General features: G+C 47.0%; 1 protein-coding gene across 10 annotated transcripts in view; it reads right to left on the bottom strand.

Annotated features, from left to right (window-relative positions):
- The window catches only part of AGAP1 (ArfGAP with GTPase domain, ankyrin repeat and PH domain 1), a 557,314-nt gene that overhangs the window by 178,970 nt on the left and 354,669 nt on the right, over positions 1-23,675 (bottom strand). For all 10 annotated transcript variants that reach the window (XM_086720009.1, XM_086720010.1, XM_086720001.1 and 7 more), the window contains one exon: positions 12,805-12,973. In XM_086720009.1, coding sequence (XP_086576135.1) covers positions 12,805-12,973 — 169 coding nt within the window. The remainder of the gene's footprint in view (positions 1-12,804; positions 12,974-23,675) is intronic.

Genomic DNA, 23,675 nt, shown 5'->3' with positions numbered 1-23,675 from the left:
TTCAACACATCTACTGTTGAGACCGAATCGTGGGTTTCTGAGATTACCAAGTATCTTTTTTTGTGATGTGTTTTCCACACCAGGGAAGAAAGCACGTACGGGGTCCACACTGGGCGGTAACAGCAAGTGTGACTGCCACTGAACACAACCGCATGGCCACAATCAGAACGACAAGTCTTGGGATCAGTTCACGGTTATCTCCTCAAATGTGGAAAGAGCTCATTTTATTCTGACTTCTCCCTCTTCTACTTATGATGCCAAGGGGGAAAAAAAAGTGAGTCAGTTCTATTGTCTTTAAAACTTATCTGGCAAAATTATATAGACAAAAGTGAGATAACCGAGAAGTCTACCAAAATCTCATGTCACAGATCAACTCACTGTTGAACATGAGCATCAAATGTTCTTAGTGGTGGCTGCAGAAATGGTGTGATTTTAGATTCCACTTTTTTTTTTTTTTTTTTAAATTTTTTTTTCAACGTTTATTTATTTTTGGGACACAGAGAGACAGAGCATGAACGGGGGAGGGGCAGAGAGAGAGGGAGACACAGAATCGGAAACAGGCTCCAGGCTCTGAGCCATCAGCCCAGAGCCTGACGCGGGGCTCGAACTCCCGGACCGCGAGATCGTGACCTGGCTGAAGTCGGACGCTCAACCGACTGCGCCACCCAGGCGCCCCTAGATTCCACTTCTTAATTACGGCTCTCTAACCATTTTCGCACGTGGGCCCATCATCTTTAGAATAATTTTAGATACGTAACATCTTGCTGATCTAATGCAGTTTTTATACTGCTACTTTCCGACTTCTGGATCGCTTCGTTTCCAATTTCTCACTGGTGTAAACAACACTGCAAAGGACATCTTTTATTCACGCTTTTCCTCTGGATAAAATCCCAGGAGAGTCATCACAGAGTCAAACAGCATTAATATCTTCCTGGCTTCTGACTTGTGGCCTGACACACGTTGCTGATTTTCTTAGGCCAGTGGGCTAGAAGAAGATGGAACCCAGGCATCGTGAAAACAATTCAGCTCACGATTTGTAAAGTGGATGTAATGACAGCGATGGTGACAAGGAAGGAGGAGGAGGAGAAACGGTGATACTAATGACGAGGACACGAATATACCTCACGTGGCTGAATGACACAAAGATCGCGTTGTGTGAAGCGATGGGTAAACTAAAAAGCTTCTGCAGACAGGAGCATTTGTTAATTTCACCATTGGTGACTTTTCCTTCTCTCTGTAGTTTATTTAAAAATTTTTTTATGTTTATTTATTTTGAGAGAGAAAGAGAGAGACACCAACCATGAGTGGGGGAGGGGCAGAGAGCGAAAGAGAGAGTCCCAAGTAGGTTCCGCACTGTCAGCACAGAGCCTGACGTAGGGCTCGGTCTCACGAACCGTGAGATCATGACCTGAGCCAAAATCAAGAGTTGGATACTTAACTGACTGAGCCACCCAGGCACCCCTCTATCATTTATTTTTTTTTTATTTTTTTATTTAAAAAAATTTTTTTTTTCAACGTTTTTATTTATTTTTGGGACAGAGAGAGACAGAGCATGAACGGGGGAGGGGCAGAGAGAGAGGGAGACACAGAATCGGAAACAGGCTCCAGGCTCTGAGCCATCAGCCCAGAGCCCGACGCGGGGCTCGAACTCACGGACCGCGAGATCGTGACCTGAGCCGAAGTCGGACGCTTAACCGACTGAGCCACCCGGGCGCCCCATATCGTTTATTTTTTAATAAAAGCTTAAAATGGTGACATTGCTAAACTTGTCTGTCTCTAAATTCTGAGGAGTCTGTCTCCCTCACGTTTTTCTTGTGATAGCACTCCTCGCGGTCACCTGCTCACACCTGTGTCTTGCTGGTACCGTCCTCCTCAGGATGCGGGAGCCCAAGGGCACGCTCGGCGCTGGGGCAATGCAGGCACGCGCCTCCCACCCTCGGTCTTCCAAAATCCCCGAAGTATTATGACCAGTTACGCCCAAGGGGTCAGAGGCACAGTTCATAAAAGGAAAGGAATAAACGGGATCGTGTGCTTGGGACACGGTGCAAGCCGTGTGGATGCTGGTGTAACCTGATGGTGAAGAAAGGGGAGCCAGGGAACCCGCGGGCCTGCTCACCCCCTGCTCCCGGGCTAGCGCTGCACCCCGGGGGATGTCCCAATTGCTGTCTGGGACAATTCAAGACCAAGATATTAAGCACACCAGAAGGTCAGTTCTCACTTAAGTGACTGTACTTAGAAATAGGTTTAAATTTTTTTTTTTCCCAAAGGCAAAGTCTGTCTATCCCAGTCGTCAGGCACCACGCTTGTCGCTGCAAAAACACTCTTTGCATCTTGCCCGATCTTCTCTGCTTCAGAACACCTGCTGCTACAGACTCCTAGGTGTTGACGGAGACCTGCGTCACCATGCTTCCTTGCGCTGGCTTACACAACGCGCACCTCGTGCTTGTTTGGCTGCGACCCGTTACTCCTATGGGTGACACGGCCAAGTTCACGTGCGATGCAGCGATAACGAGGTATGGCGCCACCAAAAGGAGGAAAACAAAACTAAGGTTTTCTTTTAAGCAACAAAATATGATGACAGCATTCATATAATAGGGTTCTGTGAAACAGAACGCCTGAGACGTCCGTATCTTGCCCTCCATACTCCCAACCACTACATTCAACCGTTCACGTTCTTCCTTGGCGATGGATAACGGTTCCGTCTTTGAGATGTTCTTTCTTCTTTCTTTGGTAAATACGGTATGTGCTTTGCACAAAATCCATTTTGACTCGCCAGCACCGTTCTGAGAGCCAATTTCTCTGGCTATCGCTACATTTATTCTCCCTTTCAGGGAGGAGGCCGAGGTGGTCATGTGGGTCTACTTTCAAAGTGCCCCCTTCCCTCTCCCTTCCAGTCCTCGTGAAGTCGGTGCTCACAGAGAAACCACGTCAGTGGCGTGGAGGTGAACTGCTTGGCTGTGGATGTCCTTGGGTCTTACCACCCCCCAGAAATACTCCAGAAAGGCAAATGTTCTCCATATGAGCGGAAGCCATGAAACACTGGGCCACAAGGTTGGGAGATGGCAAGCGTCATGACTTCCCTGAAGATCCTCCTCCGCCAGTGTGGGGATGGGGACGTAGTAAGGGGGCCAATCATGGGCTCCCCTCTATCCCAGAACGGCTCCTTCCCGAGGCCCAGGCCGGCACTCAGCTGCCTTCTTGATGGCTGAGGTCCTTCCTGGCCCCCCCCCCCCCCCCCCGCCTCTCTCAAATGCTGACCATTTGCTGGTCCAGCTTGAAACACTATTCGTCACCAAACACACACACTTTTGAAAGGGAGAAAAAGTTTCCAAACCTGTTCTTTTACTTATAGGTGTGTCTGTCCCCAGAGTGGCGGACAGCTCAGCGTTTCCAGGGTTTTTAACTGAAATCATCACGATCGAGGTGCTTTTGGCAGTCCTTACAGAAAAGAACATCCCACTAAGAGTTCAAATAATTGAAGACGGCTTCCAAAAAATGGAAGGTAGGCTCCTGATTTACACCTGAACTTGTCCCCAGTGGTCCTGCCCACAGGGTGCTGGGTGGGGGAAACCAAACAGTGCTCATCCTCAATGGTTACCTCCTAGATGTCGCCTGGCGGGTGACGGGCACTAGTGTGGACTCAACAAAAACACAATTTGTGAACTCACGAAACTGGGAGGGGATAACAGAGAATTAACGGTCCACGCCTGGAAGAATGACAGAAGCAACAGAACGGATATTTGCCTAAACCTCAGTGGGAGAAACGTATAAAACACAGAAACAGCTAGCAATAAGAATGCATGTCTCATAGAAGCTGCAGATGTCCGGGCTCTTCTAAAGGATAAAATAATAACTTTCCCGTCTTTTAGTTATAGATGTAGCTAACAGAAACCCCACAAAACGTTTCTTCCTTTTCCTAAAAATAACGGGTTGTTAAATAGCCATCAAAACCCACTCCCGGTAAACCCCGGGATATCTGCACGGATGCAGATATCACGGGATGCTGCTGTTCGGATTTTTTTTTTTTTTTCGAGAAATAATTCTCAGCCAATCAGGCAAGTGTTCTACCAAGGGGCTAGGAGGGGGTTTAGCGGCGGCGCCCGATTTATGTATCAGAGGATGAACGTTGTAAACAAAGTCCAAAGTGTGCGACAGGAAGGGGTGACGGAGGCCGGCACGCGGTGAGAAGCGAGCCCCGGGGTGCTGACGAGGGGCGGCCCGACAGACCGGGAGACGCACGTGACCGGCACCGGACCATGTGAAACTAAACAAAGAAAAACTTTGCTTCTATGAGACAACAACGGATCGGGTTTTGATGTTGCGTTATTATTATTATTTTTTTTTTTTGGTAATAGCTATTACCGCCGTAACAGCAGCTTAGCGGCTCGGCGTCTGCGGTGTGAGCAGTTTTGATAAACAGCCTCTGTGGGCCACACAACGGGGATAATGTATCCTTAAGTACCGCCAATGAGCTGCCATTCTGCACAGCCAATTACTTCTGTGCGTCTGTCACTCAAAGGAAAAATGACTGAGCCCATTAGATCAAACCTTTGTCACTGTTCCTAATGCACTCTTAGGCCTCATTAATCTCCGGGAGCAGTAACAGAGCCGCCGGTGTCTCATTGCCTCCCCCGAACAGGCCCACGTGAAGCCTCTCATCTCTCCCCCAAGTGCACCGCGTTAATCAAGCTCTCCTTATTACCCCAGTCCCTGTCACGGCGGAGAGCGCGCTCCCTCTTAAATGCTCTCATTATGACCCATCTTTAGAGCCGGCTAAGTGGAAAAAAAGAGAGAGGGAGAGAGGGAGAAAGAGGACGGGAGAGAAAGAGGAGAGGAAAAAAGCAAGTCCGATCGCATTAATATTCATGACAATAATTAGTATTCTAGGTCACTGAATATTCATGCTATTAGTTTGGTTTTTTATGGGTTTGCTGCATGTCCTGATTACTGAAGTGTGGAGGAAGACAGCATGGCGGAGACTTTAGATGTCAACGGTGGCTCGATGCTCAAAACACATCCAGATCCCCGCCCCCCACCCCGGAAAAGCAGCCTCAACCCTCCCGACGGCTTTCTTTCGTATTTTGAAACCGCCGGGGGCCAGGAGCGGAGGGAGGGAGGCAAGGGGGCAAGGTCTCCCCCGCTACGAAGGCCCACGCGTCGCCCCGGTGCGGTAAAGCACAGTCGTGGTCCCGAATACTCAACAAAGACGCCCTTTCAGGACAGGGAGGTATGTGGCAGCTCAGAACCCAATGTGGCAGGAAAAAAAGAGACGCTGGGCCACGGCCCGCGAGCCCAGGGCCCTCGGAGATCCCGGAAAGCCCCGCAGAGCGCCTCTCTGCCCACCGCTCTGCCACTGCAGGGGGCACGCAGTCTGCAGGCAGCACGGGTTTACGGTGTTGAACCCGCAACGACTACACAGAGGCTACAGAAACAACAGTGCGTGGCATGAAAACAGATGAATTCCAGGGGCGCCTGGGGGGCTCAGTCGGTTAAGCGTCCGACTTCGGCTCAGGTCATGATCTCACGGTCCGTGAGTTCGAGCCCCGCGTCGGGCTCTGTGCTGACAGCTCGGAGCCTGGAGCCTGCTTCAGATCCTTTGTCTCCCTCTTTCTCTGCCCCTCCCCTGCTCATGCTCTGTCTCTCAAAAATAAATAAATGTTAGGGGCGCCTGGGTGGCTCAGTCGGTTAAGCGTCTGACTTCGGCTCAGGTCATGATCTCACGGTTCGTGAGTTCGAGCCCCGCGTCGGGCTCTGTACTGACAGCTCAGAGCCTGGAGCCTGTTTCGGATTCTGTGTCTCCCTCTCTCTCTCTCTGACCCTCCCCCATTCATGCTCTGTCTCTCTCTGTCTCAAAAAGTAAATAAACGTTAAAAAAAAAAAAACTTTAAAAAAAATAAAAAAAAAATAAATGTTAAAAAAATGTAGGAAAAATTAATTCCAGTTTCTTCCTTTTCTTCACGGGGGACAAGCACAGCTGTAATGACGGATTCCTGAGACACTTCTGGAGACTCGCCCTGGGCCACGCTTTGGAAAGGCAGCACGCGGCGTGTTACCCTCACAAGAGCGGAGGTGGGCCTGTTTTCCACCGTAACGATGAGGAAGAAGCTGACGTTCGCAGAGACACCTGTTCAAGGTCCCGAGATGGTGAAGGTGGGACTCAAGTTAGTGTTTCTGCCTCCCCGGGCCTGACCGCTGGCCATTACATCGTCCTGTTGTCTACTTCAATGTCAGAGGAACTTAAGGACCTGATAGGAGTCTGCATTCCGTCATCGGTGGATACCATTCTACCACACCAGCCTGGCCAATAACTCAGGCCGGAAAACAGTTCCAGACATCTGACGGTCTTCTCTGGAAGCATATCTGCAATTACAATTGGGTGGATTCTCAAAAATGTGGCCTGGGATTAGAACGGCCAAGTGGGTTCCAAGCCAAAGCAATGGAAAAGACGGATGACGCCACAGACATCCTGCGTGAGTGACCTTGGAGGAGGGGGAGGGTTCCCTGGGGAGGGGGAGACTTAACCAGGCCTGAATAAGTATCTTCTGGATTCTTCTTTTTCTTCTTCCTCCACTTCTTTTTTGCTGGAGTAGATGCTTAAGCAGATTTTTCAAAAAGTCACTTGGCTTCTGTATTCCTATATGTCATCTAAAACAATTCTTTTCTATCTTCATACTTGATTGATAGTAGTTTGGCCCTGCATATAGACTTCTAGGTTCAAAATGATTGGCCCTTAGTGTTTTAATTGCTTTAAGTTTATTTTTATTTAATTTTGAGAGAGAGCAAGTGGGGGAGAGGCAGAGACAGAGGGAGACAGAATCCCAAGCAGGCTCCCTGTTGTCAGTGCAGAACCCGATGCGGGGCTTGAACCCACAAACCGCAAGATCGTGACTTGAGCTGAGATCAAGAGTCGGACGCTTAGCCAACTGAGCCACCCAGCCACCCCTAAGTGATTGGTCCTTAGAAAGGAATTCTTCCGTTACTTTTTAGCATGTGGTGTTTGCGCTGAGAAGGCAACAGGCCAGAATAGTTCTGTCTCTTGGCAGGTAACCTCGCTCTCTCCTCCTACCTGGGATGCTTTCTGGGATTTTCTCTGAGCTTTCAGAGCCTCCTGTTCCCTCCAGCTTCATACCAGGCTCTTCGGACAAGAAGACGCCAACATATGTCTTCTTCTGCACACCTACGTCACCAATGGTATCCTTGGCCATGTTCTTTATAGTATTTAACCTATCTATGGAATTTTTGATTTTTGTCATCTTTTTCCTTTAATTTGCAAGAAGTCTTTCCCCCCAGGTTTTTCATATAATCTTTAGTTTGTTGCATTTTACGAAAACAGTAATTAATCTCTTCCTTCCTTCTCCCTCAGTATCACTCCCTTTATTCTAGGATCACTAGTCCATTTGTTTCTCTCGGTCCCTGTTTGCTTTTACTGCTGGATTCCACAGACCTCTTGGTTGTCTGTACTCGTATTTATGAGTCAGAGCCTGAGGGTCGATCAGGCCGATGCAGGGGTTTCCCTGCGGCCTCTGGACACGGGTGTGGCACACGCTGACGGGTAGGTTCAGTTCAGATCCACAGCACAGGGTTCACGGGCAGGATGGTGCCCTTCAGTTATGTCCCTCACGGTCAGAGCGGACATTCCTTGCCACTTATTTACATTTCTCTGTGACTGTGCAGAGCTCTGAGTTTCCCAAGCTGCTCCCTTCTCTTTCAAGCATCAGCATCCACATCAGGTTGGAGGCGGGGATGCCCAGGGTCGGCTCCTCCGGAATGCGTCCCTGAGCCCGCCATGCCTGCATTCCACAGCTGCCCGACAGGAGCGTGGGGCCACCCCACCTTCATGAAGGCTCATTTACTCTGCTCAACTGGTGACCTCAGTTATTAGTACGCAAGGGAGCTGCTTCGACATGTTTCTCTCCTCTTTCCCGAGCCCAGGGCAAAACCTTACATCAAGATCATCACGTTTCCAGCATTCTCGTGTATGAAATGTGGTCAACATTCCAAGACTGGCAAAGCATTTCCCAACACCAGGAATAACATAGGACCTCCCTGCCCCCCCCCCCCCCCCCCCCCAGTGATCTTCTAGCCCCTTGCCTCCTTTGTCCTTTGAGCATGGATCGCCAACTTCAATGGCCTTATCTGTTTCTGTTTCTTCTGTCTCCTCTGCCACCACTGTGGAGTATAAGGCCCCTGGAGGGAAGGCGTTGTACTGCCCCCAAGTCTCCAGACCACTCATCAGGACTGGGCATACACACGGCAGACCCAACAACGATGGAAGATGAAGCGTACAGGAAACAGGAAGCGAAGCAGTAAAGTACCCAAATCATGACACTGGGTGTAAAGGCTAAAAACCAAACCGACGTACAATGAGGCACTGTAATATTTGAAATGCGAGATGCATTATGACCGTATACTACAAAATGAAGACAGACATCTGAATAAACACTCCAACTAACAAGAGTTCAGGAAGACGGCTGGAGATAAAAAGTATTAAGGACTAGGAACTTTCTTATTTCTTGCCAAGTAGGTGATAGAATAGACAGCCCCCTTCACTCTCCTCCCCCACCCCCCAAAAAGATCAGCTTCACACGTCACCAAAAATGAACAGAACGGATCCGCACGATACATCTAAACGAAGTCCTGGAACTTTACTGAGGGATGTATATTAAGTTTGAGTAAGTTGGGCGAGACCTGTGTTCCACGACAAGAAACGCAAACATAGTCGTCAGTTGCTCCAGTTAACTGATAGGTTAGAAGCAATGCCAGTTAGAGCCACCGTGGGATTCTTTTTTGGGGGGAAGGGGAAGGTCTCAAGTTACTCTGAAGTTTACTGGAAAAAATAAACGAGTGGCAACAGTCAAGAACGACAATAAAATGAACGAGTAATATTGCTACCAGGTAACAGACTGAGTCATGAATCTGAGACACTGTGGTAAACCCATACATGATAACATCATGTGGAGACAGGAGGTCAACTGAATAGGTCTCAAGGCCAGAAACACGGTGAATTTGATTAAATTAGTTGTACAATAAAGGTGATGCATACAGTTATAAGAAAACAATTCAACACAGAAAGGACAATTAGTTATCTATTTGAATAAAAAGTTTGATTAGATTTATTCTTGCACATAATTGACCCAAACAGATTAAAGATGGATTAAAGGCTAAATATTTTTCAAAAACAGGCAATAAAATTGTGAAACTCAGAAATACGTATGTGAATTGTTAACTGTTTTCAGGATTTCAAGAGGCCTTCTAAATATCTAAAGTAGAAACCACAGAAGTAAAGGACTTCTGATTTGATTCTGCGTATGTATTTTGATCATATACTAAAAATGGGGAAAACCTCTACCTGCAGATAAGACCATAAAATTAAAAACAAAGCAAATAATAAACTGGGGAACTATCTGCAGAATGTATTATAAAGCGCTAATATCCTCAATATATAAAGTGTTCTTACAGATCAATAAAAAAGACAAACACCTAGTACAAAAAAGGGAAAAGACGACATCTAAACAATTCAATATAAGAAATACCTGTGACAATAAATGTGAGATGGCCAACCTTAGTCCTAACTGAAGAAATCCAAATAAAGCAGGAGATATTTTTATTGCTTATCAGATTACTACAGATTCTAAAAACGATAATAGCAATGCCACAAGTGTGTGTGGGTGAAATGGGAACTCACTTTATAGATGGTAGGGTATTTGTACAACAAAACCTTTCCAGAAATTAATTTGGAATGTATATCAAGAATCTCATGAGTGTTTATATTCACTGGCTGAATCGCTTCACTTATGGACCTTTATTCTAAGACCAGAAGTGTTATGCACAAGGATTTAGGGACACGCGAATGTCACGTCTGGGCAAAATGAAAAAGTTACTAGAAGGGAAGGCGCACAAGACACTTATCTACTCCAACAGCACTGAGGTAAGAAAACAAATAAAAAGGAACAGCATAAAAAGAAGCAACCATGACCAGTTAACTCGGAGCTCTAGAACAAAACAGCAAAACTCAAAGGAGTTGTAAAGAAGGATACTGTTAAGCACATGGGAAGTTCTTTGGCAAAGAGCTCTAAAACAGTTACAATAAAACCTATTTTTAGCCAGTGGTCCACCCCGTAAGTGTAACGCCAATTCACTGCCAGGTAAATTTGCTGTGTTCAGGTGAGAGAGCACCTGGGAAGCAGGGAATGGAGGGCCGCCCGCCGATGACGTCACCTTGTCTCAGCGTGCCATGACCACGAGACCCTTTCTTCCCCCAAAGGGGCACTGTGATCCTGCAGATGTCACACCCCCATTTCCTCGTCCCCACTTGTGATGCAAAGGAGAGGAAAAACCAAGCAGGCTCCCTTTAAGAAAGCTTAATTTAGCGGGGCGCCTGGGTGGCTCAGTCCGTTAAGTGTCCGACTCTTGATTTTGGCTCAGGTCATGATCTCGTGGTTTGTGAGTCTGAGCCTCACTTCGGGCTCTGTGCTGACTGTGGAGGCTGCTTGGGATTCTCTCTCCCCCTATCTCTGTCCTCCCTGACTCATGTGCTTTCTCCCCTTCCTGCTCTAGACAAATAAATAAACATTAATTAAAAAAAAAAAAAAGAGGAATTAACTTGGCTTAGGGCTGAAAGAATGCGCTGTAACCAACTGGGCTTGTGAGCGTGCAAAAGGGGTTTCGGCATTTCCCCGCGTCCTCCCGTCCACCCAAGGCAGGGGCGTTAGAAAGAAATGGGGGCACTGAAAAACACTCCTTTAACCCAGGCCCAGGCCACACATAACCTACTGCATGGGACAGGACATGGTTAAATGGCATTCTGTACTCTGTTTACCAAATGTCACATTTTTCCTTAGGAAAATGAGCAGTGGCACCATGGGATGCAAGTCTCAAGATTAAGGAATTTAAACAGCAAACCTTACGTATCCACAACTTCTCCACCTCGGAGGCTCCTCTCCCACCCTGATGCCTGGCAAATTCCCTTCCTTTGTTTACACTCAGCACAGGTGGTGCCCCAGCCCTGAGGCCTTGCCCCGTCTCCTAGGGTAGCGCTGAACACATCACCCCTGGGCCTGCAGGCCCCCGTACGTACTCCTGCCGTGGCCTGCTATGTGGCACTGCGTTTACTTGTCTGCTCGTCTGTCTTCCCCACCAGAGGGTGAGATTCTGGAGAGGAGAGATGACGTCTTAACCTTCTGCGTCCCCAGGGCCCAGGACCAGGCCTGGCATACGTCAGAAATGCCATACACGTTTGTTGACTTGAAGAAATAAACGCGTGGATCTGACACGATGGCTTACAAGGGGAAGTGGAAAATTAGCTGGTTTGAAGAGGCCCGCCTCTTGCAGAAGTTCTGCGGATCAGGGACCCTGTATCCACAGCACACACCATTCCTGGCACAGAACAGGTGGTCAGTAAATATGTCTTGAGTAAATTAATAAATACAAAGTGGTGAAGACGTTAGCTTTTCATTCAATACTGAATTTTTGTTTTCCCTTGGGTGGTTCTTTTCGCTCTTCTAATCCCAGCATTAGCACACCACCCTGAAGAGGGAAACTTCATATATGTCTCGGAAGGAAGGTCAGCAGGTCCTGAGAGACCCTGTCACCACTCTGGAATGAACTGATGTCTCCTTTGATGGCAAGCCCAGCCCAGTTTTGTTTTGATTGGTGATAACGGCTGCTGCTTGTATCGTACTTTATGAGTTTCCCAAAACTGTCCTATGTGTTATCTTACCTGCCATCACATCTCTGTGAGGTAGGCAGGCCAGGCAAGATCGACCTGATGTGGTGGTAAAACCTGGCTGAGTGAGCTGTCCAACACCACTTGGCATCCTGAAGTAAAGCCCAAGCTATGGCCCCCAATTCTGGCCCCTTTCTCCTACCCTGCTTTCACCAACCAGTGCCATATTTATGCCACAGAACCGTGGGGTTAGCATCATCCCTCTTTAAAAGCACTTAACATCTCAGAAAGGGGAAAATGCAGCGTTTTTAAGAAGCAAAGACATATGCTGGAAAGTGCCGCATAACCATAATTTATTTGGAGAAGACTGGATGTAGGTTAGAGAGGAGGAAGGGACTTTTTGCTGGGGAAAACAAATCCATGTGTTGAAGCGTGTCAGAAGGAGGACTCCAGCCTTTTCTCTGATAATAATCACCAGAAGGTTAAAGCCGGGGGCAGTCATTTGCAAAGATTCTTAAACAAAAGCGACCCATGACATTTTGAACAGCTTGCAATTGCACACAAAGGCCAGGAATCTCTAAACACGTCTAAATTTGAGAAAACACGCTCTCTGATCCCGAATTAAAAAGCAAACGCTTTTTAAGAGAACAGGAAAGAAAGAGAACAGGAAAAATTACAGTTGTGTTAAAGAATGACCCGGCAGTTACCATACAAAACCGAGAGAACGGAAATCTTAGATAGGTCCAACAGTTTCCTTGAAATCTTGCTCCAAATAGCTCTCCTTCTTTTATCCACTTGGGTCGCCACAAATGAATACCAACCCTTGATATCCGCACGATTAATTTACGTGTTTTACAAGGCCCCCGAATCCTCGATCATATGTGAGCCTCGACTTTCAACTACACAACTAGGGGACGACCTCGTGGTTTGGTCTGGGCGGCCATGACTCAAAATGGCACCAGGTGCTGGCTGGCAGTCACAGAACCACCCACAGAAAGCAAAGAGGTTTCTAAGCCTTAACGTACAATGTTAATGGTTAAAATCTCACTTGACCGCAAGGGCTCCGCACTCTCCTGCAACCAGCGACATCTACTGCCGTCGTCACGCTGGATTCTTCAGCACGTCCGCTGCGAGCTTACCTGAATTTGGGGAGATGTGTAAACTGCTCATGTCCTTGGACAGGCCATTGGTTTTAGGGCTGGAGATGGGCGCACAGGCCGACGTGGCTCGGGGTGGCCTCTTCCCTGGGACTTTCACAGTGGTTCTCAGAAGATCAATCTCTTTACCATGAACATTCTGCATGTAATCCTGTTCAAAATGTTAAACATCCAAGAGATATTAAAAAGAAGACCTTTCACAATCTAGGACACAAGGTTCTATCAGATACCACGAGTTGTAATCCTATGACCCTTCCACTGTGGCAAGCACTTTAAAAATAATGAGGTTTTGATCTGTCTACTATGGTGGCATCATCGTTATATTGAAACCACAGTCTCTTTGTCCTGAACTAACCCAGGTCCCTCAAATCCAAGCAGACACAGGAAATGCTTCCATCAGGGGGATTAGAAACCAGCTGGAGAAAACAAGTGTCCATGTGAAATCGTATTTTATAAACTGCTGCTTATAGAAGGTGCACTAGGACCCTGGGGTCTTCCTGTAAGTTTCAGGTAAAGTTCCAGGGAGTAGGGAGCTATTTTATAACAACTGTTCTGCCTTGGATGGCAACACCACGAAGCCTCTAGATAAGAATGAAGCGGTCTGTTGGGAACTCAGGTAAGAAACTCCTGAAATAAAAGGCCAAGCATTTTACTAATAAGGACCAGGAAAATGTCTGAGGGCGTTGGTGGTACGGTGTTGAGAAAACGTGGAGCTCGCGGATGGGTATGTAATGTCCGGATGTGATGTGGAAAAAGAAAGAACGTTCTTTGGTACTCAAACATTGTGTTTCTCCGAGCGGCTCACCGTGCCCAGAGAAAGCATCTTTGTGTTCTCTTCATGCTGGAGGTGGATGACCCAGTTAACAGGGAGCCACAGGGATGTCTAGGTAGACAGGGATGGTATCTGTGGGGGTTGCTGGACAATTCCGTGCAGAGTAAAACATTATCTAAGAGTTGGTTGTCGGGTGGGGGGAGAGAAGCAGCTGAGAGTCAGGGTGAGGGGCCGACCAGTGAGTTAGGAATTACTGACCCTTCAAAATGCATTTTTTTTGGCAAAGTGCCCCCTGGCCAAACATGTAGACATGTTAAATCGACCTCACACATTAAGAAAGGGCATATTCTAAAACATTCTTGGGCAAATAGCACGTCAAGTGTTTTAAGGCTAAGCATAAAATGCAACAAACGCATTCCTTCCTTGGCAGAATCTTGGTAGAATTCCTTTCAGAATATAAAGGGGAAAAGCCAATAAATCTGTAGTTAGGATGAACAATGAAGTTCTTGTCAATGTAATTTCAGAAGAACCGCCAAATAAACCAGGGTGTGGGCCGCCAGGGACCCAGGGAGGCTGGAAAAGTGAGTTGTAATTGCTAACCTGTAGGGTCAAGTGATGCAGAGAGAACCAGATAAAGTCCTAGAAGCACAGCACAAGGGACAGAGACCCAGGCTGTGGGATAAGGCAAGTCAGCCAAAGTCTATCAAGGGAGGCAAAGGGGGCCTGGAGAGCAGCAGGGAAGCCGAGGCAAGGATCCCCCGCTTCTGGAAAGCAGGCTGCGGAGCCTTTAAGTTCACGTGCCAGCAGGTGAAGGGGCTGAGAAGCAGTCACTGGGTCATCAAACAGCAGGATGGTTGCGGACAGAAGCAACGACACAAAAAAGGAACCAGAAGCACAAGATTCCAACACAGGGGAAGGAACCCACACGCGGCTCCTCAGGACAGACAGCACGAGAAGAGGCATCGTCCCTCCGCAGTCTGCTGGAGGGAGGGTCGGCCTCGAGTGTTAAAAGCAGAGACCTCACCCCACAACACAAGCACTTACGGGGCACCTGGGTGGCTTAGTCGGTTCAGTATCTGACTCCTGATTTCGGCTCAGGTCATGATCTCATGGTTCGTGAGATCGAGCCCCACGTCGGGCTCCGTGCTAGCAGCACAGGGTCTGCTTGGGATTCTCTCTCTCTGCTCCTCCCCTGCGCTCTCTCAATCTCTCTCTCAAAGTAAATAAATAAACTTAGAAAAAAGGTGGGGAGGAGGGGCACCTGGGTGGCTCAGTTGGTTGAGTGTCCGACTTTGGCTCAGGTCATGCTCTCACGGTTTGTGGGTTCAAGCCCCACACTGGGCTTGCTGGTGTCAGTCCACCAGCATGGAGCCCACTTCAGATCCTCTGTCCCCCCTCTCTGCCGCTCGCTCACTTGCACTCTCTCAAAAATAAACATTAAAATAAGACAAAATAAACAAAAATCCCTATTCTGCCACGCTTAAAAAAAATGAGAATTGTTTAAAAAAAAAAAAAGAGAGAGAGAGAGAGAGAGAGCGCACTTAGAGGGGGGCACGCGGGAGCCGACCCAGACTCAGGAAAGAGGGCGTGGGAATTCTCAGCAGAGGAGGAAGGGCAGGAAGAAAAAGCCCAGAATGGGAAGGCCTGGCCACGGTGGGGGGAGACGTTCTGATGGAGCAAACACAGAACTCTAGAAGGTTTGAAAAGCACCAACCCAGAAGGAAAAGATGCCACAGGGTCCCTAATGACTTCCTAAGGATACAACTCAAATGGCCAACTGTTGGTGGCAAACACACCCTCACAAGGCCAAGCAAGGCCAGAGCCAGGAGGAATCTGGGACTGAAGACGGCCAGAGAAAGGATCGGAGCTGCACCAAAGTGGGGCAGATACAGACCAGCTCTTCAGAGGCAGTGGGGAAGCTGGGCCTTCATCAGCACTTATAAAACCAACCATCCGGAGAGCAGCAGTGGCATCCACAAGCCTCCTGTGAGCCATGGAGGCCAGGAGCAGAGGTCCCGAGGCATGCTGACCCCGCAGGACGCGCTGCCTGGAGTCAGTCTCCGCCGTCGCAACAAGACTGAAGACTCCACGTGGAAGTCAAGACGCTTGGGCAACACCCCAAAATATAATGAACCGTGAAAGAGCTGTGGTTTTGGAAGGATATGGACCAAAGACAGAAAGACGGTGGTTACGAAATCAGAGTGAAGGAGCAAACAGACCCAGACGGGAAGGAATACGGGAAGACTCATGACTGAGCTCAAGGTTCTGGGGATGTGAACAAAAAGCACCACGGAAGCCATCCTTGCTTAGTGGAGGGCAAAGTGTCAAGGTCATTAAAGAAAAAACAAAGGTCGTTCTTAGACATCTTTAACGTACTTCCATTAATATCCAAAGAAAATGGGCAAACCCAAGCTTCAGAACCAAAGTCAAGGCTTGTACAGAATGACTTCATTCTCCCACACTTGCTCTTTCAAAAATATCAACTTGCTATAACTTTCTTCTTTAATGCCAATTCTTAACAAATTAAAATACAATAACAGGAGTGTAATTGAGCATTTATTGCTTATGGGCTCTAAAATGAGGCTAATCAGATAGTGACTAAGCCTCAGCATGGGCTCTTTTAATAGGCATGTTTTAACATACAATAACCAGGATATTTTATTTAAAATTATTATAGAAATGTACCAAGAGTCTGCTCTTTGGATGTGAACGCGGCAAGGGAACACATTTATCTTTGGCTCAGCATGGGCCAGGGAATCTGTTTCCTCGCTTGAGTTAGGCGTCGAAACTTCAGAGGAACTAGATCTAAAAAAAAAAAAAAAAACCCCAGAATATGAACTTGGCAATTCTTGCATTGCAAGCCACTGTGGTTTTTTTTTTTTTTTTTTACAGACCTTACAAGATGCATTTCCTAATCCACGAAAAGCCCTTGGAGGTGGTGCTTCAGAAACAGTGGAAGGCAAGGAGGCCTGAGTATGTGGCTTCTGGGTTCCCCCAAGAGAAACGATGCTGAGTTTCCCGTGTTTGAAAGAATCCATCCCTTTTCATGTCTCCCCAGCTTGGCAGTTGAGGAATTAAAGCCACAACCGGTATACGACGACGTGGCCTCCTCAGAAGCGGGACTTGCGGCCTGCGGGGGCCCGAGGGAGGGACCTCGCCGGGTAAAATAAAGCCAGCAAGCTTGATTTTGATATGCAAATGCTACAGATACTACCCTTCTTGTGCTCCTCGTAGAAAATGCTGATCGATGATAAAAGGGGGAAAAACCCTTTAACGAGGCATGAGGGTAATTCAAAGCCAAGTACTTTTAAACAGCACGTAACAAGTCCCCGGGGCCCACTCAAGAGCCAGGCCCCTCTGAGGCGCCATCTCCCGCCCCACAACAGCTTGAAAAAGTAGTAATTGCCACCCTATTTGCATTTTTCTTCTCAAGTTGTCCGCGCTCTTGTCGCGAGGATTCTTTTTTCCAAGCAGGCGCGGGAGCACAGGGACCCGTTCCTGAACGTGTCGATAGCCTTGGTGACTGTGCGCCGGGTCCCCCCGCAACCCGGCTCCCACACCTTTGCCAACCCTTGTTTTTTACCTCTCGCTCCTAATTATGTTGCATCTATTGCCGTACACTTAATTAGCTGCATTAATGTGATTTCTTTTCACATAGTCAAGCAATTAAGAGCTATGATTGAGTTTCATTCAATTAGCCTCAACAAACATGCTAATTGATGTCCCAGATGCAAATGAGGTGCAATGAGAGAAACCTGGGAGCGACTGCTTTCAGCCTGCTGACGGAAGCACAGCTTAACACGGCTCCCACCTTCTGGGGGGCCGCCTTCAGGGAGGGCCGCGGAGTCATTAGCTCCGCGGTGCCTCCGATCGCTCCCGGTATGCGGGATTCATTTGATCTGCCGCCTTACGATCCTGTCCTGAAAGCTCACAGCTACGCGTTACCAGGACCTGGAGGTCATCAGCTCGGTGACGCTGTGCCCCTGCAAGGAGAGTAAACCCTCACCCAAACGCCACGAGAGGCTGCTAGAATGATCCAGGGGTTCTCCCCAAAACTGCACGGGGCGGGGAAGAAGGTGCGTCTTGTCTTGGTGACCTCAGAGCCCTCTGCGTGCACGACGGCCCCACGGTTCTCAGCAAATGGTGAGTTCATCTTACTCAGCTCTGGGGCATCTGGCACTCGAAGTTAAGCTCAAAATACAGCAATCCATCAAGAGTCCCTAAAAATACCCTTACTGTATTGATTCTCCCTGCCTCCCATCCCGACGTCACCTTTGGCTGTCTGCTGAAAGATGGGTTTGCCCTGTGTGTTCACGGGGGTACCAAAAGCAGTTGACAAGATCTGAAAGCTGACCCAAAATGCAGAAACGGTATGACTGGCATCTCAGAATGAGAGCATCTGAATAAAAACCCATGGCTTTGAAACCGTACTCTCTTTGCAGAGAGTACCACTCTGCAAACACACTGCTTTTACACACTGGGTTGTTTTGTTTTTTTTTTTTTTTTTAAAGTATGGAGACTCCTCATTTCCATAATTAAGTGATGCAAAAAAGAATCACAGAAATTTTTGTTCCAATTAGGTTTTCCCAATAAGTTCTGGTTTCTAACTACACACAAATGCTCAGAGATTTAATATTTTATGTTAACATGTAATACTTTCTCTAGGGTAGATAATTGTTAGGACAGACTGATGACTGGCCACGGTCATTGGATCGGATTTTTCCTCTCTGGATAAGCTAGCTTGTTAGTCCTCAAAGCGTGGTCCCTGATACCCGATCAAGGGGTTCACAGGTTCAGTACTGTTTTCAAAACATTCCAAGGCACTTTTTGCCTCTTTCACTGTGTTGGAATTTGCTTTAATGGTGGCTAAAAGTGCTGGCCCAGAGCACAAACCAAGGCTGGGGCACCAAATTGTATTAGTCCCTGTTGCTGTTATAAGATTCATTGCCATGCTCTCTGAATAAAAACAAAAAAAAGTTGCACTTAAGAATGCTCTTAATAAACCAACCAACCAACCCCCAAAAAACAAGAAGCAAAAAAACCAAACCAACCAAAAAGCTACAGATTCATCAATATTTCAACCCTGAGTACACACATGTCTTTTTAATTTTCTGCGTAAGGACACGGAAAGTACATATGAGTGTCTGTGCCACACACACAAGCTGGACAGTGTCCTGCAGAAATGCACTTCTGCGATTGCTTGGAGCTGGCAAGCTGAAGTGGCCAGTTTTTTGGCTGGGACACACTTTTACTTGCAAGAATGACCATGTCACACATGAACCAGGCTTATTCGGTCTTGGGTCTTTGGGAGGTATTTTCTTGAAAATGAACAATGCAAGAAAAATAGCATACAGTATCCGCATCCAGCGTATAAAATATAATTTGAGCTTCCAGTGAGCATGAGAACCTTGGAGACTTGTATCTCTCACCATGTGCCTGATACTTTCCAAATACTTAAGGCCTTTGCTGGTAAGATGGGCAGTGATATAAATGAATGCAGCTTCTGGATGTCATCTGATGAAAAGTGTCACCACTTGGAAAGCTGCATACCTCAGTTAAACAATATTTTTGAAATGACGCATGCACGGTGTCACATGTGAGGCTGAATGAATTTTAAGGGAGCAGAGAGGAAAGATTTAGCGGTAACTGTTCAGATTCTGTGCTGCGTTCCTAAGTTTTGACAAACTGTCACGTTGCATTTTGGTGTAGTAACCAAACAGAACACCCACAATGATCAGAAATGTCTACTGGAATACTCTTCCCTTTTCCAGAAAAATGTCTGTACCAGGTGAGGGTCCTTATGCACCAAAATGACATAACATAGCGAACTGATGGCAGATGACGGTATGACAACCCAGCTCTCTCTTATTAAGCCAGACATCAATGAGTTTCGGGAAGAAAACAATCTTCTCTCGTCAAGATTTTCTTTCATTTTGGAAAAGGCGTGTTTCATAAAAATGTGATTTATGTAATCATATTACAAAAGGGCAATTTATTATTATTTTTTTAAATGTTCCTTTATTTTTGAGAGAGAGAGGCGGAGAGACAGGGAGACCGAGAACCCCAAGCAGGCTCTGCCTGCCAGTGCAGAGCCCATTGTGGGGCTTGAACTCAAGAACCACGAGATCATGGCCTGAGCTGAAATCAAGAGTCAGATGCTTAACTGACTGAGCCATCCAGGCGCTCCAGGTGGTTTATGATTTTAAATGAGTTATGTGAATATTTACAAATTTCCTTAGTTTTGACTTGTAATGTGCTAAGTATCAATTAGATACAACCTAAAGCACTTTTGGATTCCTCGGTTATTTTTTAAGAAGGCAAAGGGGTCCTGAGGCCACAAGGCTCAAGAACCACTCGTCCAGTTCAATGTTTGCAAAATGGCCAACGGCTACGCACACGTGACTTTATGCGCACAGCATAGATCTACGCAGAGACATTAGAGATGTTCCTCAGGTTGTTTGTCTTTTCCTGGAGGAAAGGATTGACTCATTCTCCCGATTTTCACTGCACTTCATGAATGTCCAGGTTCAAAGAGGAACTGTAGTTTGTATAAGTTCTATTTTTAAAAATCCTTACTTCTGCGCTCAAAAAGTATGTAAGAGAGCCCATTGTTAGATGCACTGCTATTCCCAACTCCATTTAATACTCTTTTCAAAGGAAACTAATCTATAAAGACACACATAATACCGTCCATTCAAAGAGACTAAGCAAATGTTCAAATCCAACATTTCTGAATAATAAACAATAGCCTCATCTATAGTCATGGGCACAGAGGAAACCGACACCCTAAAAATACTATGGAAATATCGTAAAACTATGAGAAATCTTCTGGCCGTGTCCTTTCAGATCACATAACTCAAAGAAGACAATTTCTCCTTCTCTCCAAAGGACCAGTCACAATAGCGAGGTAGGAGGCAGCTTCAAAGCGAAACACCCTATGAGCAATGATTTTTGTTTCCCCAGACAGCCAACAGAATTGCAGGGTTTCGCTTTCGGAACTGCCTTTGTGAAGACCACTCGACCAAAGCTTGTGAGCGCACGTCAACGTGACGTGTGGCCACCACAGAAAGAAGGTACCTGGTGAAGTGGATGTCTACCGGTGACGGAGACGAAAGCCCACGGTTATGACATCCAATTCTTTAGTTAATAAAGGCTTTACAGGGCCAGGGAGTCACATAAGACCGGGTAGGAAGGAAGGCTGGTGAAACATCATGAGGAATCAGGGCCAGGTAGTGACATAAGACTGGGTAGAAGGGCAGGCTGGTGAAGCATCACGGGGCATCGGTGGCGGTGCACTTTGCGCACCATGGACAGCTCCAAACATGCCAAGGGCCCACCTCTCCAGTCTGGTGGCTAGCCTCCAACACGCGTGGGCTAAAGTCCAACGTTAGCCCAGGGGGCTGGGTTATTATAATAGAAATCAAAACAGCAGAAAACTCTAAATTGAATAATGAATATACCTTTTGCTCCCTGATTGTATCTGTCTTGATTGACCTAGTCGATTGAGCTTTCCACTGCAAGAAAGATTTTCCTCATTTTAGGTTAAATTGAATATTACCCAGTTGTAACCCATGCGTGCTCAAACCCAGCCCGTACAAAATGAATGTGTCGGTATGGAAATGGCTTCCTGTCTTCCCAGTCACTGTAGGCCTCTTCGAAAGGCAAGCATGAGTGAAATTTCATGACGATGAACTCGAAGGAGCTAGCGCCTTTCCTTGGCTATATGAGTACTTTAATAATTAATTATGGCTTGAAACAACTGGACCGGCAGTTAGATCTGGGAAGTTTAGAATGAGATAAGAATGCTCGTCATAATGGTATCAGAGCTGAAGCTCTTTAAGATTCCAGATTTCTCACGATGAACTTGCCAGAATACTCAGCTCTTAAAGAAGCAGATTTTTAAGGACATGGTCTGTCCTCGGGGGGCGGGGGGCACTAATGATCGCTATGCTTTTTCTTCTACCGATTGACCCAAAGTAGGACAGAAATCTCCCATATCCGTTGTTGCCCACCACAAAATTTAAGGACTTTTTTTTTTTGATTTTTAAAAATTTATTCATACTTAAGAGACAGAGCAAGCAGGGGAGGGGCACAGAGAGAGGAAGACACAGAATCCGAAGGAGGCTCCAGGCTCTGAGCCGTCAGCACAGAGCCCGACGTGGGGCTCGAACCCACGAACCGTTGAGATCATGACCTGGGCCGAAGTCGGACGCTTAACCGACTGAGCCACCCAGGCGCCCCAGGACTTCTTCTAGCTTTGAAACATTCACCACACCCGTACGGAAGGCTCATCGCTTCTTTCCTCCTGATGCCTTGCTTTAACAGGAGTTCATCCATTTCCCTGATGTTACTGCTGCCATGGTGGTTTACAGTGATTCGATCAGATTCATCTCCAATGAGGAGCAGTCAGTTCATTGACTCTTGAGACATTCTGATTTCCTAAAGTAAACACGTCTGCCGAGGACAAAGTCAGCCTCCTTCTGGCCAGAGGATGGCCTTGGGGACCAAGCCCAGGATCCAACCTCGGAGTTGTGTCCTCAGACCTGCTACTTAATCATGCTTGGTCCCCATTTCCACATCTTTAAAAATAGGGGGATGAACAGTTCTTACCTCATGTGCGAGGATCACCTGAAATAATGTGTGAAGTGTCTGCGAGAGGGTCAAAGCCCTCAGCGAATGACGGCTCTGCCTACTGTGTCCAGTAAAAATTCTGGAATATTTGCCCTCTGATTTTATGTGGGCATTTCCTGAGTCAAAGGTGTTGTTCCAGGGGCGCCTGGGTGGCTCAGTCGGTTGAGCGTCCGACTATGGCTCAGGTCATGATCTCACGGTTTGTGGGTTCGAGCCCCACGTCGGGCTCCGTGCTGACAGCTCAGAGCCTGGAGCCTGTTCCGGATTCTGTCTCCCTTTCTCTCTGCCCCTCTCCCCTGCTCACATTCTGTCTCTCTCTCTCTCTCTCTCAAAAAATAATCATTAAATTTTTTTTTTTTTAAAAAAAAGGTGTTGTTCCCACTTCGGGTAGCAATTCTGACATAAGAAGTCATTGGGGGGTGACCTCAAAGTGACTTTTCACTTCCCAGCATAGGAAAAAAAAATAATTGGCCTCTGCAAACGCAAGACGGTTTCTACTTTCTCTTTTTTTCTCCACCCTTCTTCCTTCCTTCTTTTCTTTTTCTTTCCTTCTTTTTTTTTTTTTTTTTTGGTGGGGGAGGCTTGTATACGGTAGTCAGACATTTTTATTGCAAACTGCGTCTGGAAAAGATGCAAAACAAAATTGCCTAAAATGCAAGGGAGAAAAATCCGGGGGAAAACAAAAGGCCCCCTTCCCCTTGCTTATTGAGTTCGAAGGCATAACATGCAGCGCCCTGCAGCAAATGGGAAGCTACACTAATTTTAAAGCCATAAAACGCTATCAAGTGCCCTGCGGGGCAGGACTACACTGAAGCTAGTGCCACCTAAATAAGATACGGTTCATTTACTCCGCAGCTTAGCCTAATGTAATCATCAGCGGATTTTAGCCTAGAGTTGTAACAGGCAAACAGCCGACGCCGCAGAGGTAGCACTCCCAGCCATTGAGGGGGCCGCGGCTAGATTGCTGTTGATTAGAAAATTTTTCAGTTTTGACAAGCGCTTAATGAACATAAATCGCACCTTGATTGGTTTCCATTTGGGGCCACAGGCACACCTGAGAAGCGGCGGGCCTCCACCTCCACGCCTCTCCTCCTTGCAAGACCTTAGCGACAAGCCGGCAATTGGGTTACGAGCCGCAGAAGAAAATATTTATAAAATGTAATAATGGGATTCCATTTCTCAGGAGAAGTGAAAGATTTCCTCACTACCCCCCACGTCCGTCCTCTCCCGCAGAGTCCTCGGCTGTGACTTACTGTCAGTTGAAGAAAACCAATGGTTTTGATTTATTTACCTTTTCGCGAGAATTCTGGCTATGGTTAAGAGTACTAAAAAGACCAAAGACGGAAAACAAAATGATACAGATTGGGCTCAAATGATGAAATATCATGCTGTGTATGATAGGACAATGTCCCATCGGCTCTACTAGAAGCTTTCAAGACTCCAATCCATA

This window comes from Puma concolor, chromosome C1 (assembly GCF_028749965.1).
Source record: "Puma concolor isolate L17-30 chromosome C1, mPumCon1.1.hap2, whole genome shotgun sequence".
Lineage (NCBI taxonomy): Eukaryota > Metazoa > Chordata > Mammalia > Carnivora > Felidae > Puma > Puma concolor.
This window is presented reverse-complemented; position numbering and strand designations above follow the sequence as displayed.